The sequence below is a fragment of the Panthera pardus genome, unplaced genomic scaffold (genome assembly GCF_024362965.1).
Source record: "Panthera pardus isolate Hobbes unplaced genomic scaffold, ASM2436296v1 HiC_scaffold_2, whole genome shotgun sequence".
NCBI classification, from domain to species: Eukaryota; Metazoa; Chordata; class Mammalia; order Carnivora; family Felidae; genus Panthera; species Panthera pardus.
Genome location: NW_026526765.1, coordinates 41,204,308 through 41,220,477, shown reverse-complemented (window position 1 = coordinate 41,220,477; position 16,170 = coordinate 41,204,308). Strand labels below are relative to the sequence as shown.

At 48.8% G+C, this 16,170-nt stretch overlaps 1 protein-coding gene across 1 annotated transcript in view; it reads left to right on the top strand.

Moving 5' to 3' along the window:
• The window catches only part of HTR4 (5-hydroxytryptamine receptor 4), a 174,447-nt gene extending 161,633 nt beyond the window's left edge, over window positions 1-12,814 (top strand). The window contains exon 7 of the mRNA XM_053907008.1: window positions 11,327-12,814. Within this exon, the coding sequence (XP_053762983.1) occupies window positions 11,327-11,414 (88 nt within the window). The 3' untranslated portion in view covers window positions 11,415-12,814. The remainder of the gene's footprint in view (window positions 1-11,326) is intronic.
• Window positions 12,815-16,170: the final 3,356 nt, after the last annotated feature.

The following is a 16,170-nucleotide window of genomic DNA, read 5'->3' as shown; positions in this document are numbered from 1 at the left end:
TGCACTTAATAATAAGCTACATCAAGGGCTGTCAGAGGGCAGATTATATTGTCAAATAAATTACAGAAGCAGGAAGTGCGATGTTTTTTCACAAGAAGGAAAGGGATTACCGTATTGAGATGGTCAGAGACACCTGTATGGAGGCAGTGGCCATACATATGCAACCATATTGTCAAAGATTCTTCATCATAGACAATCACAGGAGATGAGCTAAAGAAGAGACAAGAGAGCCCAAGAGGGTATGTTCTGTGCTTTTTTTAAACTTATGGTGAATTATTTTAATCAGATTGCCCTTAAAAGTCCTAATCGCAGGACCCTGGTTTCTGCTTGGCCTCCTGTCTCATTAGAAGTGGAATGTGATGTTTGCTAAGGAAAGATGTGGATGGAGTCGAGAGAGCCTCTTAGAGCCTAGAGCCCTGACAGGGATTAGATATTTGCATGGGGTTTCCCAGTACCCGGCTTTGGGATGTCTCTGGGAACCAGGAGGGAGCCATGGATGGCTCTTCCTTCTTGGAATGGGACCCAGAGTTCAATTGCAAAAAGAACCTCATTGCTTCCCTGGCCCAGAATCTGACTGAGGGGTGGGGACCCAGGCAACCCAGGATTTTGGAAGCAAGTGCTAATGAGTCAGGGGGCCTTGGGGTCAGTCACATTTGCCACCCTACGAGCCAGATTGTCTTGGTCACAGTGCATCTAAGTGTCAGGCTCCTCGTCAGAAAATAGGGGTTGTACTGTCTGCCTCCCAAGGTTGTGGGGAATATCACACGGGGTCATTCACGTAAAAGGTGCAGGATGAGACCTGGCCCATGTAGGTACTCAATAAATGGCAGCCAATGAGGAGGAGGAGGAAGGCGAGGAGGAGCATTTCTGCACATCCCTTAGCCACGGCACCATGAAAGGTAACTCAGAACACTTGGCTTTCAGTCTGTCTTAGCTGTTAACTAGTTGGGTACCTTACCTGGGTAACTTACCTCTCTGTGCCCGTGTCCTTGCTTTGGTAAACTGAGGAACTAACTTGCATAGTGACCCTCCCAGGCTGTCGTGAGACCCACATGAGGTGCCAGCTGTAAAAGTGCCTTTTAGACAAACAGTGGGACATAACCAGCTTGTGCAATAATTATGCTCCCCTCTTTATCCTCCCCTAAGGGCACTTCGAGGCTACTAGAATTCTCCTTGAGGCTAAGATCACCAACCAGTCCACTAACTTCTGTGTTTTCTTTTCTTCCTCTGCGACTTCTGCTTGGCTCTCCCTCATCTGTGGCCGTTTTCTGTTTCCACTAAAAGTGGCTGTTGCTCTGTCTCCAGCTTCCTCCTGCTCTCCTGCCATAGACCAGTTCCTGTCTAACGTGCTCTGTAAGTCTGTCACTGTGTGTGTTGTGAGTCCGTCTCTGTGTCTCTCTGTTCACTTCCTCCTCCAAGATGGCCTTGGTCTCTGCTTATTTCTTCTGTCTTCCACTGAGCCCGGAGTTCCTCCTGGACCTTGATTGCTATGGATCTGAAGGCCAAAGATAATATATGGTTTGGGAGTTTTATTTCATTTTATATCCTTTCATTTTTAAATTTTGGTTTGAGCTTCTTCCCCGTTCTGGGAGCACAGCCTTCCCAAGGCCGGCGGGAGAGGAACACCCGACAGAGCTGGGTTCAGCCCATGAAATCACGGTCCTGGGAGGTTCTGTCATCCCAGGTCCACATTCATCCTGCATCCCCGTGGCTGCAAGTGGTGAACTCCTTCATCTTTCCTAAACAAATGATGGTCACTAAATCAGGATGAGAGGGTTTTTTGGTGATACTTTATTAACATTTTATTTGGAAACACAGATCCATAGAATAGTCCAGAGCACTCCCATATACCTCTCACGCAGCTTCCCCTAATGCTAGCGTTTTATATAACCCTAGAGCGTTCATCAGAGCCGGGAAATTAGCATCTTCCCAATACTCTCAACTGAACCACAGACTTTATTTGGATTCCCCCAGTATCAATTTTGAGCCACTTTATTCAAAGTTGTGATTTTGACGTTCCTTTATTACGTTAGCCTACTACACTAATGGCCTAGAGAGACGATTGAAACGTTTTCCTCTGCACTGAATGGCCCCTGTGGGTTGTGCTATGTTGACGTCTGTCGACTTTCTTGTGTTTCTTTTCTCGTTGCACACATCCACTGTTGTTTTGTCATGCAATCGGTCTGCCGCCGCTAACATAGCGAATCCCACCCCAGTCCCCCAAGCTCTGCTCTGCCCTGTATGGAAGAAGCTTTCTAGAGTTACATACACACTAAGTTGAAATATTCTCTGAGTGAAAAACCAAGGAAGACTAAGAAAAGTCCACACATTTGTGATAACTATGCTGAGGATTCAGAAGCCCTTAAAAAGAACAAACAAACAAATAAAAGCTGCTCAGTCAGGTCTCTGGACAGTTAAGGTCCCCGGAGGCCAGGGATAAATGAAGCGTTGTTGGTAAAAGATTCACAGAATCACATGGTAGTTCGCGCCCCTCTGGTAGTTCATTTTCTCCTGAGGCCTCAGGTTTTTCTGAATTAATGACTTAAAGGCAAAAGGTCCTATCTCTTCAACCGGTCCTGTTTCTTTGTCCCTCTATGCGCATTCTTTCCTTCGCTCGTGAGATCTCCTGCACTAGTCTGCTCAGGCTGCTGTAACAAAATACCACAGATTGGGTGGCTTACACAACACTCTTTCCTCATGGTTTTGGGGGGTGGAAAGTTCTAGATCAAGGTGCCAGCAGTTTCATTTCCCAGAGAGAATCCTCTTCCTGTCTTGCAGGCAGCTATTTTCTTACAAGTCCTCCCATGGCAGAGAGAGGGTCGGGGGAGGGAGAGAGGGGGGGAGAGGGAAGGAGAGGAAGTGCTCTGGTCCCTGTCCCCCTCTTATGAGGGCACTAACCCCATCATGGTGGCCCCACTCTCGCGACCTCATCTAAACCTAATTATCTCCACCTCCAAATACTATCATGTTGGGGTTGGGACACATTTAGTCCATAACACCTTCTGTCCTCCGCCAGCTGGAAAATACCCGTTTTCGTCTTCAGATTCCCAGCTCCTCTGCCCGGGGTGTTTCCATGGGAACGACCCCAGCCCATGTGGTGATTTTCATGCCAAGGGGGCTTTCTCAGTGTCCTTCCCATAGATTGAGAATCAGACCTACCCACAGCAGGTCTGTGTCCAAATGGGGAGGGGATTCCCCCTCTCCCAGAAGCTATGGCACTGAACATTAAAAAAAAAAAAATGGAGGGGCGCCTGGGTGGCTCAGTCGGTTGGGCGTCCGACTTCGGCTCAGGTCATGACCTCGCTGTCTGTGAGTTCGAGCCCCGCATCGGGCTCTGGGCTGACAGCTCAGAGCCTGGAGCCTGTTTTGGATTCTGTGTCTCCCTCTCTCTCTGACCCTCCCCTGCTCATGCTGTGTCTCTCTCTGTCTCAAAAATAAATAAATGTTAAAAAAAAAAAAATTTAAAAAAAAAAAAAAAAGGAAAGCAGCATCACAAATGTGGTGCATCACACGGGGCCAGCGTGAGGATCAGGGACAGAATAGTTGCCGGCATGCTTTGTAATCAATACAAATGCCAGGCAACATTGGGGAGGACGGTCTCCTTTATAGCCCATTCATTCCATCCCATTTCTATAGATTTTATGATGTTCTGCCCACTCCGTGAGGTGTTGTGAGGTATATAGCAAATATTAAAAAGGGCTCAGGATTCTAACACGTGTGGATTTGAATCCTGGCTTTGTGCACTGTTGGCTGAGTGACCTGTAGCCAATCTTAAGCTCCCTGAGTTTCAGTTTCCTCATCCGTGGAGTGGAGATATATAAAATAATAGCGCTGACATCGTAATCATTGTAAGCATTAAATACAACAATATTTTAAACGCACTTAGTGCAGGGTCTGGTACAGAGGGCTGAAAGACTGTTGCTTCTTATAATAAGATATAGACCCTCCCTTTCACGAGTGTCAGGAGGCCAGACATATGTCCAATCAGACACCATCAGATAATTTGTATTCCTACAGACAATAAATGCTGATGGATGGTGTAGAAAGCTTCCGGAAGGAAGGTTTTGGATATTGAACTGGGTCTTTAAGGGTGGGTAGGGTTTGAATGTGGCAGAATATGGGAAGTGACTATAGACATGGAAGACAGGCAGCATGGACATTACATCATTTAGAACACTTTGGCCTGCAAGGACATTCTAGAATGCCTGACTAAAATCAACTTAAGCGAGGAGGTCATTTATCCTTTACAAGCTAGAAAGTCCAGAGTTGGGTAGTTTCGGGGTTGGTTAATCCATTGATTCGACAACAGCATACAGGACCCAGATGCTTTTTATCTTTCTACTCTACCATTCTCAACCCGATAGCTTTCATTTTAGGATGATTTCCTCACAGTCACAAAATAGCTACAACAGCTCCAAACATTGCATCCTCCTCCCCAAACCATGACCATAACCAAATGCTAGAAGATAAGGCAGACTCTCCTTGTACTTGTCTTTCATTCAGGAGAGCAACATTTTTCAGGAGACTCCCCTAACAGACCATCAGGTCCTATCAACCAGGAGAAGATCACAGGCCACGCCCTTCACTGCAATGCATCTAGCGTTTTTGCCTCTACTAACAGATGTGCTCTGTCAGAAAGAAAGAAGCATGTGCTTTAAAATATGGGATTCTGAGGGTCTACCACAGGCTGTAAATCCACTCACGCCTCCTGAAGACAAATGAAGAGAGATCTATCGGAAAGATACAGGGACACGTCACAGGTCTCCAGAGCAGGAAGTTGACCAGCCTTCGCTGGGGCTCAAACAAGGAATGGGATGCTTGCAAGGATTAGCACTCCTCTTTCCGTCTCTCCAAGGCCATCGTCTCCGGCCTGCCTGCCATGCACATCGACTTCATTCTTTTCGCTTCGCGGACCACCTTCCTCTGCTTCTGTGGGCCACACCTGCCTCCCCCAGGCAGTACCCGTTGTCAGCTCAGGCAGTAAGAGCCTGACAGCGTCTTGCCGTCCCCAGTCACATCTTCCCTGGAGATGGGAGGGGAGCGCTCTAGCGTTGGCCTCTGCTCCGACCAGGGAGAGCCCGCTGCAGGGATGGGGATCATCCCCCAGATTGTGGGAGACAGGGGCTGCTGCCACAGCTGGTCCTAGGGTGAGGAAGTGCATTTAGGAGGTTGTGAGCCCCTGACGGTATGGGGTGGGGGGCCACGAGGGGGACACAAAGGAAACACTCCCCGTTTGGGAACAGTTATAAATGCCGGTATAAACATGGACACCTGGGCCATAAATGTGGATTTTGATCCTGACTCCACTGATAACCAAGGGGAGGGAGGGCCTGAGGCCAAGGTCCCTTAGTCCCCCCTGATATCTGTTTTCAAGTGACAAAGATAAGCTAGTCCAGAGTGGGGCAACCAAGGAGCCGGAGAGAGTAGAAACCCTGATCCGTGAGGAGTGTTGAGGAACCGGAGGGGTCTCTACCGGAGAAGAGAAGGCTCAGGGTGGTTGGGGCGTCCTCATTAGCGGCATCGGCGCCTGCTTCGTTGCCCAGTCTAAACTCAGACTCGCTAGGGACTCTTCTCAGTGGGTCCTCACGTGCAATCCATGGTGACGTCCTTCCCATCGCTCTCTGCAAGATCCTCTCTCTCCTTTCACTGCTACTGTCCTTGCCCATGACCTCGTCTTTCCCAGAGGAAAGGGCTTCCACACTGATCTCTGTGGCTGATCATCCGTCCCATTTCCCACGGTGAAGCCCATGTTCATTTCAGTCTCCGTCACCTAAGGATTCAGCCCAACCTCCTTAGCCCAGCTTTTAAGACCCCCAATAATGCTACCTCAACTTCCTCTTAAGCCTCGTTTCCCAGCACCCCCACCTCACCCCGTGGGATATATTCTTAGAACATCCTCCATTCCTCAAACAAAGCATACCACTCTGTCCTGCCTCCACACCTTTTGCCTCACCCGTACTGTGCCTCGAATGTCCCTGTCGCCCCCACGTCCCATGCATCAGTGGATCCTGTCAGCTCTGCCTTCAAGATACATACCGAATCTGACTTCTCAATACCCCCGCTGGCCCCATCCTGCAGCTCTGAGCCACCAACACCCCTGGACACCTTGAAAATCATCTGTGGCATATAAAATAATGGCTGTCCAAGGAGGACTACCTCTTCACCCCCAAATCCTGGGAATATATTACCTTGCGTGGCAGAAGGCACTCTGTAGATGTGATTGAGTTCTGCATCTTGAGATGGGGAGATTATCCTGGATTGTCTGGTGGGCCCACTGCTCCCATAGGCAGCCTTCGCCAAGGCCAGGGATGGGATCCTCCTCTAGAGCCTCTAGAAAGAACGCAGCTCACCCCATACTTTGATGTTAGCCCAGCGAGACCCATTTCGGGCTTCTGACTGCCAGAACCGTAAGATAATTAATTTGTGTTCTTTTAAGTCAATGAGTTTGTGGCGATTTGTACAAAAGCACTAGGAAGCTAACATACCTCCTAATTTACCTCTGGGTTCCCACTCCAAACTCATTCTAGTCCATTCTATACACCACAGCTAGACTGTTCTTGCAAACATCAAGTCCTCCTGCACCTGCTCTGCTTGCAGCCGCGGCCAGCTTCCTGCTGCTGTGGGCTGAGCACAGACGTCCACGGGCTGCGGAGCCTCCCCGAGTCTTCGTGCTCGTCTTGGACTGACGCTCAGCCTGTTCTACTCTTGTGACGCCCACCTGCTCCCCTGGCAGTGGGCCTCCCCGCTCCCCTGCCGGCCTCCCCCTCCCCTTGCCCGCTTAACCCCTACCCACCCTTCAGTCCTCGTCTCCACTGTTTCCTGGGCCACGCTACCCTGACGTACAACCTCGCCTGTCACCCCGTGACATGCTCTCATAGCAAGCCCAAATACCTCCCACTGCAACACCTCCTTGTGGCTGTGACTTTGCAGCCACCTGTGGGGCTCCTGCACCTCACTGTGAGCTCCGGGAGGACAGGGACTGTGCAGATGTCCTCACCGCCCTCGTGTCTCCAGGGCATGGTACAGTTCCTGGGCTGTGGTGGACGTTCAGCATATGTCCTTAAATCAATAAGTGGCAGGGGTGCCTGGGCGGCTCAGTCGATTGAGCATCTGACTTTGGCTCAGGTCACAAAATCATGGTTCGTGAGTTTGAGTTCCGCTTCAGGTGAGCTCGAGCCCTGCTTCGGGTGAGTCCTGCTTCTGTCTCTCTCTCTCTCTCTCAAAATAAATAAAAAAAACAAATAAGTAGATGAATGAATAAATGCCTACGATTTGAAGGTCTCATTGCTCCCAACATTAAGAAAACACCAAATATGAGGTCTTTGTTCCCAGGTGATGGGGCTCCAGCCTTTGGGAAACTGTGCTTTAAAGTTGAATATCTTGAAACCCATGTACCTTATATTTTAATAATTAAAACATCTTGCAGGCACCCCATCTGAGCACTGCCTTGTGGGGGAGGGCTGGGGTAATGTGTAATAAAGCCTAATCATTTCCTTATACTGCCAGGCTGGGCGGGCAGAGGGGGCTATTATTATGCGGCTAATTATTGCATCCAGGCTGCTCTAAGTGCGAGGCTAATTGCTCAGTGAATGAATTGTAGACTCAGGTAATTACCAAACCTAATGTGGCTCCCATCATGTTTGAGTAAATTAATGCTAAGGGGGGAAGCAACCCAGCTTGAAGGGAGCTGCCTCCTACCTTGCTGTTGCTTGGGAAACGGCAGTGAGTTTTTTCATCTGGACTTGAAACTGCCCAGGTACCCCCACACCTCTGGGGTTTGCTTTCCATCAGCACAGCTGCAAAAATGGCGAGTAAGATCTTACAGCAAACAGAACTGACAGACATTTGCCACTCTGACAGATGTGTGGTAATGGTTGGTGGTAATTTGTACAAAAGCACTAGGAAGCTGATATAAAGTCTTCATGAAGGTTTCTTTCAGCCCCGTGATCAGTTGCGAAGTGAACAAATGTCTGATCAATTACTAAAGGATGGATTTCTGCACCGAATTGGCAATCCAGTACTGGGTTCAAGTTCTATGTCCAACATCAGGTAGCACCAGTACTAATAGACATTTATAAAGTGCTTATTACTTGACTGTCACCATTCTAATAAGCATTTTGTGTGCGTTATCTCATCTCACGCAACAACCCAGAACATTTGCAGTAATTCACAGAGTTAGTGAGTGTCAGAGCCAGGATTTAGCCAGGCATTAAGAGTCTGCATTCTTAACCATTCCGTATGTAACTACTTCTCTGACCCTGGGAAAGTCACACTTTCTGAGCCTCAGTTTCCTTAACAGTGGATCTTCTGTGGGTAGAGCCCTTTGCTAAGCCCGTTATAGATGTTGATGTTATTACCACAAAGAAGCTGTGGAGTAGATGGAATTGATCTAAGTGACCGGGTCACAGAACCAGTAGATGGTAGAGTCAGGGTTTGAACGCTGTTCTGTTTGTCTGCAGTATCGTGTGTTTCCTTTTCCCCGGTATTCCTCAAGTCGAGGATGCGTCGATCCCCCTGAAGGTGCTTATAGACTGCTGGGAGCTCATGCATCCTCCTCAGAAACACTGTATAAAGTTGGCCCCGTCACCGTGACATCTGGGTGGACCTGATGTAAATGACCTGAATTCACAAAGCGGTGTGAGTTTATAAGGTGGCCATTCAGGTGAACCCAGATCTGCTTAAAACACCGAGGTGAAGATCCATCCTTAAGCCCAGGAATGCACACCCAACCTCTGCAGGCCAGACTCCATGGGAGACCCAGTGCCTCTCCTAGAGTCCTGCCACCGAGATCTCAGACCAGTTCCTCCATCCTGTGTGTACCAGCCACCATAGCATGGTAAACGATACCCCCCACCATGTGTTGTAACTGGAGAGCGTGCCCTTCTGCCTCCTCCCATGTCCGATACAAGCTGCTGGCTTCCAGCTATGCTCCAGATAAAGGGAATCTCCGCTCAGAGTATCCACTCCAGTCCCACACCTCTTTTCTGGTCATTCCTGAACAACTTGCTCATTAGCACGCGAGACACAGACACCGAGGAGAGGTGTGTGAAAGGCTGCCGCAGACGTGTGCCTGTGTTCCCTGAAAGCACGTTTGCTAACACGGTCAGATGTATCAGTTTGGCTTTTCAACCAGGACACTTTCTTCATGTGAACTTGGTGTAGGAGGAGGTGCCATGGATCGCCTGTGAAAGCGACCCATTGGCCGCAAATAGGGCAGGGGTTCAGGAGTGTGTTTTGAGGTGAAGAGTGTGGGCCTCGCGGACCCTGGGGGCCTCGTATCAATTGCTTACCTTCTCTGAGTCTCAGTTGTCTCATCCATAAAATAGGCTTGAGGACAGCGGGTACCGCTCGGGGCTGTGAAGAGCGAAGGATACAAATGGAACAATGCGTGTGATTATAGAAAATGGTGCTTGGTGCACATCTTCCTCACTGATGTGAGCTCTGTCCGAAGCAACTTCTAGGGCTGAGAGAACAAGGCAACCAACAAACAAACACACAAAACATAGGAACGCAGAGGAGGGACCTCACAGAACAGAGATGTAGACCGACCTCCAAGGAGGAGACGCCAGCCCGCTGGGGCTCATGTCTCTTCGGGTGCTGCCGCAAAGCCGGTTATGCAGGAGTTGGAAAGACTGAGAACAGGGATGGAGGCCACAGGAGGGGCGGCGGCCCTTTTCCTTGTTTCCAGCCCCCATCCTCCTGCAGCGCCCCCTGCTGGAGAAGCCTGATTGGAGCCAGCGTAGGAAACTGATTCTCAGTTTGCAGCATTCTTCCGAAGCCAAGCATAGAGGAGTGGTTTCTAGGCTGAGCATTAATGACTCAGTAGCCGGAACACTAACTTCCCTGAAGTCTCTAGTCACATACCTCTCTCCGGGACCTTCCCTGCTCACCCTCATTAAGACTGCACGATCTTCCTTTCTGTAGTCTTTTCCACTTTGTTCTTCTCCACACTCCTCTAGCAGGTGCTTGTGGTTTTCAAGCCGCATCCCCTCCACTCGCTTTCAAGACCAGCAGCAGCCACAGTGGACAATTCTGTGAGATCTCGGACTCATGCTTTCACCTTGTCTGTGTCCCTCCGCTAACATGTGCTTTTTAGCCAGCTAAGAAGACTTTTTTTCTTCTAGATCACGGTTTCTCAGTCTTGGCACTGTTGACATTTGGGGCCAGGTAACGGCTGCGGGACACTGTGCTATGGGTTGCACAACGTGTAGCAGCACCTCGGTCTCTACCTACTAGGTGCCCCAGCCATGACAACGAAAAATGGCTCCAAATTGTCCCGGTGGGGACCCACTATTCTGAATTCATACCTGGTCCACGGGCTGTGTGAGAACGTGGGGGTTGGCATCAGACAGACAGAAATTTGATTGACTTTCTCTTCACATGTTACCTTTATTCTCTTGGGCAAGTCACTGGATCTCTGTGTCATTTGCTCAACCGAAAAACGAGTCCAATACTATCTTCTGTTGTAAAGATTGAAAAAGGTAATGCACGGAGAGGGTTTAGTACGGTACCAGTCCATCCGTGCAGGTCAGCCACAATTTATTACGATTCAAAGCAAACTCAGAATTAATGCAATTCATCAGAAGCCACTACCACGTTGATCATTAGCATATGCCAAATGACTGACTGGTGTGTTTATTTGTCCCGCTGAATAGGCTTAACGTTGGCCTTAGGGAAGCAAGTGGTGGTAGTGCTCCGAAACTCTCCGGAAATTTCATAAGAATAACTGCCAGAGGCTGGGATCTGGGTTACTGATGATATGACCCACTTGCAATTGAGATTGATTTAAAGGCAATTAACAGATGCGTGCAATTGTGAGATACGGCAGTGTAAATTTTGCCGTGATGCTTACAGTCAACCTGCTGTTTGATTCATCCAGCTGATTGACTCTTCCAAAGGTCACCAAAAGGAATCAAAGAAACAAATAACGGGTATAGTGTCTTTCAGACTGAGTGGTTTACAAATCTCAGCGCTTTGAACCCTCCCTGGTGGAGGAAACTTGGCGTATTCACACAGAGTCCATTTTGATGAGTAACAAGAGACTTAGGCTTTGTTGGGAGGAAAGAAAACTGGGTTCCAGTCCAAGACCTGCCACTCACTCTTTAGGTAATCCTGGGCCTGTCATTTCCTCCAGGCCTCCAGTTCCTCACTTTTGGATGAAGTTCTTTGGACTTCCCGCCTACTGAAGTACCCCCATGCCCAGCCCTACCTCACCATGCTCTCAGAACCGTGCAGTAGAAAGGGAGTCACAGTGGTGAGAGTACTCTCTTTGGTGCCTTTGAAGGATGCCTGTTGAATTCTCATGCTTTCCTTCCTTCCTCCCTAGGTACACAGTTCTGCACAGTGGACACCACCAGGAACTTGAGAAATTGCCCATACACAATGACCCAGAATCCTTGGAATCATGCTTCTGATTGAGAACGTGGCTCATGACTAAGCCATTCATTCCCATTCGTGTCTGCATGAACAGGACACCCTGGCATCTCTCCTGACCCTCATCACCACCAGTGAGGCACGAAGCAGTAGGGCTGAGGGCCCAGGGAAGGTACATGGAGCACAGTGTTGGACAGGCCCCAAAGCCAGAGTATGGAGAATCTCAGAGCTGAGAAGGGACTTCAGGCATCCTCAGATCCAGCCTCCAGTCCAACACAAGAGTAGCCTCTTCCAGCAGGCATCATCAGATCTGGCCTCCAATCCAACACAGGAGTAGCACCTTCCATAGTATCCCTGGACGTTGGTCAGAACTCTGCTTGCACACCTTCAGGGATGGGAGCTCACTACCTCCTAATGCAGTTCCTTCTATTACAGGGAAGTTTTAATTATAAGGAAGTTTTCCCCTTTGTTGGAACGCAATCTTGTCTCTGCTCTATCTTCCATCTGGGCCCATGCGGCTTAGCTCCCTGTTCGCCTCGAGAGCCCTTGGATATTGGAAGATACTGATCTGCCATCCACCCACCCTTTCAAGTCTTCTCTCTAAGCTAAGCAGCTCCCAATTTCTTCTCCACTGTGACCATCTTCTGGACATGCTTTGGTGGGTGAATTAATCAAGGCTTTTGTAATGAAGCCAAGTTGGTATCAAGGCCAAGATGCCTGTCTGGAAGCACTGTTTCAAGTGCTGACAATTGAAACATCAGTGTTTTCTGGTGGGGAGACATGCACATTTCTCTTTACTTTTTTCTTGGGGAGAGATTTGGAAACTGCTCAGGTGTTGATTTTGGATCCATTACCCAAAGGCATCTTTACAGCTGGTCTAATTTATATGTGTGCTTCAAGATGACATTTTCTCATTGGCATACTGGCTTTGAGGTCACGTGGAATGAATCTTGATTCTCTTTCCTTCCATGACAATGGGGAAAAGCACTGCACCTTTACCAAGAATGCCGATTGAGGATGGTCTTACAACTCAGATTTTGCAAGGAAACAAAGTTGTTCCAATAAGACACCTGTTAGGGGCGCTCAAGACCCTGTGCTGAGGCAGTGCTTGGTCTCTGGCTGGGCACTTTGGGCCAAGACATAATCACAGACCAGCTTACTTTCTTGGGAAAACTCACTGACCCCCCCCTGCCTGGGAGGCTGCTGGGACTACATTTTTCTACATCTTTTTCAGTGTCTCACTTCCTCCAAGCTCCTAAAGAGATGATGACCCTGATGTCAAAGCTACCAGCAAATCATTTTATCTTGGGGTGAATTATCCCCCCAGATTGAGACTCTGGAGGGCAAACTTTTTCCAGTTGCCTTTCTTTTGACTGCTGATAACAATTCTATTGAAAGGATCCCCTGCCGGTCCTTAGGGAACCAACCCAGGAAGAGGCAATGCGGGTGGGGGTGGCAGCTGTGGGGGTGGGGGTGGCAGGAGGGAGTTTACAAGATAAAGATGTGCCCGAAGTTTCTAGCCTCACCAGTTCTCCTTGCCCTTGTGCTTGGTCTCTTGACCCTACTTTCCTTCCTAAGTGATCCCACAATTGCCTCCTTATCACCTATTTTATCCACGAAAGCAGAACATACCTGATATTCCTCTTTTCTTTGGGCCCAGATATGGTGGGAAGGATGGCTTTTGCACTACAAGTCCCATATCCCAGGAGATCCCTCAGTTCCAGGTAAAGTAGGCTGGCTGGTCACCCCACTTACGGGACCCTCCCAGAGAGGACTAACAGACCTCCTTGCAGTTGCATATTCTTTCTGTACTTTTTCAATGAAAAGGCAGAGCTGAGTGAATTCGGGGGTCCAGAGGGCTTCGGATGCTCTCTGGATGAGGTCTCTGATCTCAAAGCACAAAGAACTTCTTAGGGAAAGACTAAGAGATCATCATGAGGAGGGATAGGCTTAGTGCTTTGAGGCAGCTGGTAAGCTTTGTTTAATGCCCCCGAAGTTGATAGTATCTACTATTTAATACATATATGCATACGCACACGCATAAATACGGTAGGATTTCTTCCCTATGAAATGCTTCTTTTCCCAGGAGCTTCACAAGCTTGTCTGCTTGTGTAAAATATTATTTCTTGCCGTTAGGTCTACCATATTAAATGGTTTCGACAGGGATTCGACAGAGATCTTCAGATTATATCATATGCGGGAAAATGAAAACTTATATCATCAGGCCATTATCTTTTGGACCTTCTGGATATGCTTCTGTGGGTCAGCCCATGACAGGTGTCTCAGTCTGTAGAGGTCATTAGCACCCCAGACCAGTTAAAAAAAAAAGACAGTGGTTGAGGAAATAGAAGCCCTTGCCATTGTCAAAAAGATAATGTCCTTTGCAGAGGAGGCCTCATAAGCCAACTTTGCTATGTCTTTGGACCAAGGCTGGGATGATGTGGGCAATGCACCCAACAGCCACATTGGAGGTTTACAGGACAGGGACAGATGTGCTCTGTCTGGACAGCTGCTAGCCTGGCGTTATTTAAATGTCTGGCTTCTGGGAATCCAGGTAATAAAGCATGTTTATGGAAGACTGAGAAGGAGACGTAGAGCCTGTCCAAGGCAGGAGGAGACGTACCCTGCTGTCTTCTCTGAGAAGACCACCTTCTTCCAGGAAACTTGAAGTGTCAAGAGATGCTTCTGGGGAGAAGGGCATACACCCATGGCCACATCTGCCAGTTTGGTCTGGACAGTTACGGTGGGGACGGCCATTGTAACCAGACTACCCCATGCCTGAGATAAAGGGGCTTTACCTGCGCTTCTCAGCTTGACTCTCCAGCTCACAGGACTGTCCAGGTAGAAGCCCCGGGGCTCCGCTTCCAGCTCATGGTCAGCAGCTGGAAAGCAAAAGAGATCAAAACCAACTTCTTCAACTGGCCCCCAAGTAGTATTTGTAGAAAAACCCATTCTTTCTGAGATCTCCCCTTCCCATCTTATCAACATTTCCACTTACTGCTCATTTGCTCTGTCCGGGAGCCAGTTGCTGTCGGCCTGGGAAATGAGGGGTGGGCATAGGGTGGGTGAGGGAAGGCCTCCGGGAGGGGCTACAACTAAATTGCCTTTCATGTCATCTTGGAGTAAGAACAAAAGTAACGTCTTCTTGGTGCTGTGTTGTGCCTCTTTCTGGGGAGAGATCAGTGCTGATTTTCTGTTTATTACTCTACTTTGGTCAGTGTTCTTCCTTGTAACAGCTAGGTTTGGGGGGAAAGGACTCATGAATGCATTTACCTTTTCTAGCCGCACTCTGCAATCTCTTTTCCATTCAGTCTAGAAAACTGAGGCCGAGTATCTGGCTTAAATTTAAACAAATCAGGGATGGATTTCAAGGCCTGGGTTTGGGACAGCGTGCTGCTTTGGGCTTTAACCAGCTCTTGCCTCACTGGTCTCATCCACAAAATGGCGAAACTCTCAGAGCTGCTAGGATTGTTGGGAGCGTTCCAACACGGGTCATCCAAGGGCCACTGTTAGGATTCTCCCCAAATATGTGTCCTGCCTGTACTGCGATTTGCTTAATATTTTCCTTTAAGTCAATTCAAGTGTTCACTTAGATAAACTCATTTCAGAAGAAACGTATCAGTCCCAGACTAGAAAACCAGTATGACTTGCCATAAATAGAAAGCAGGCATAGAGATAGAGAAATGAAAACAAAGCAAAGTTTTAAGTTCTAACTTAAGCCAAGTGCTTTCCTTGTTTGAAAGGACCTGACTGAGCACTGGAGGGTGGGTGGGCCCACCCTACCAGGGACTCTTGCAGCTGGGAAGGACTGTGAGAGAAGTCCCCAGAGGGCAACTTCCAAACTTTACGAGTGGATGTCGCTAATCACGAGTGGCATTCGATACCTTTTGGAACCATAGAGAGAAGTGAAACTGATGATATTAAAAAAAATTTTTTTATTAAGTTTATCTATTTTGAGAGAGAGAGAGAGAGAGTGGGCGAGGGGCAGAGAGAGAGGGAGAGAATCTCAAGCAGGCTCCATGCTGCCAACGCAGAGCCCAACACGGGGCTTGAACTCATGAAACCATGAGACCGTGACCTGAGCCGAAACCAAGAATGGGACACTTAACCGACGGAGCCACCTAGGCGCCCCATGAAACTGACGATACTTTTAATGGCTATTATATGTGATTCAGTTTCTCCTTTCCCTTCCCCTCTTTTTTTAGCTCACCCCAGAAAATAATAATAATGTAGCAATAAGAGAAGCTAACATTTACTGAGCTCCTTTCTGCTAGGCTCTGTGTTAAGTGCTTTATGGGGATTATCTCAATCCTCATAAAATCCTTTCAAGAAGTACCCAAAATTCTCTGGCTTTGCAGCAGAGCGACCTCAGCCGAGGTCTGGTGAATAGCCCGGGCCGAAAGTGTGCGTCTGGGGAGCGCCCCCCGGGCTGCGTGATGGTCAGCCCACAGTCCCAACCACAGGCCCCTCGTCCCTTACCGGGGTGAACTCACTCCACTGTCCCCTGCCGGCCGGATGCTGGAAGAGGAGTGAGCAAGCAAGGGTGGCCCCTGCCTTCCTGTTGATGGGAAGTTCCTTTGAGCCTCAGCCTGGGGCCTGGAGAGGCATCGGGACTTACTGTTCCTGTGTGCCGCCCTGCCTGGCACTCGCTCTGGTGTCTTCTTTGGTTCCCTTTCACTCTCTGAGCCTCAATTTCTGTCTTTAAACCTGGGAGGGATCTGGCAGACCGCTGGTCGGGGAGGAAAGGCCCTCCTGCGCTGATCTCTCCCCCTCTTTGCGGTAACTCCCCTGCCACCC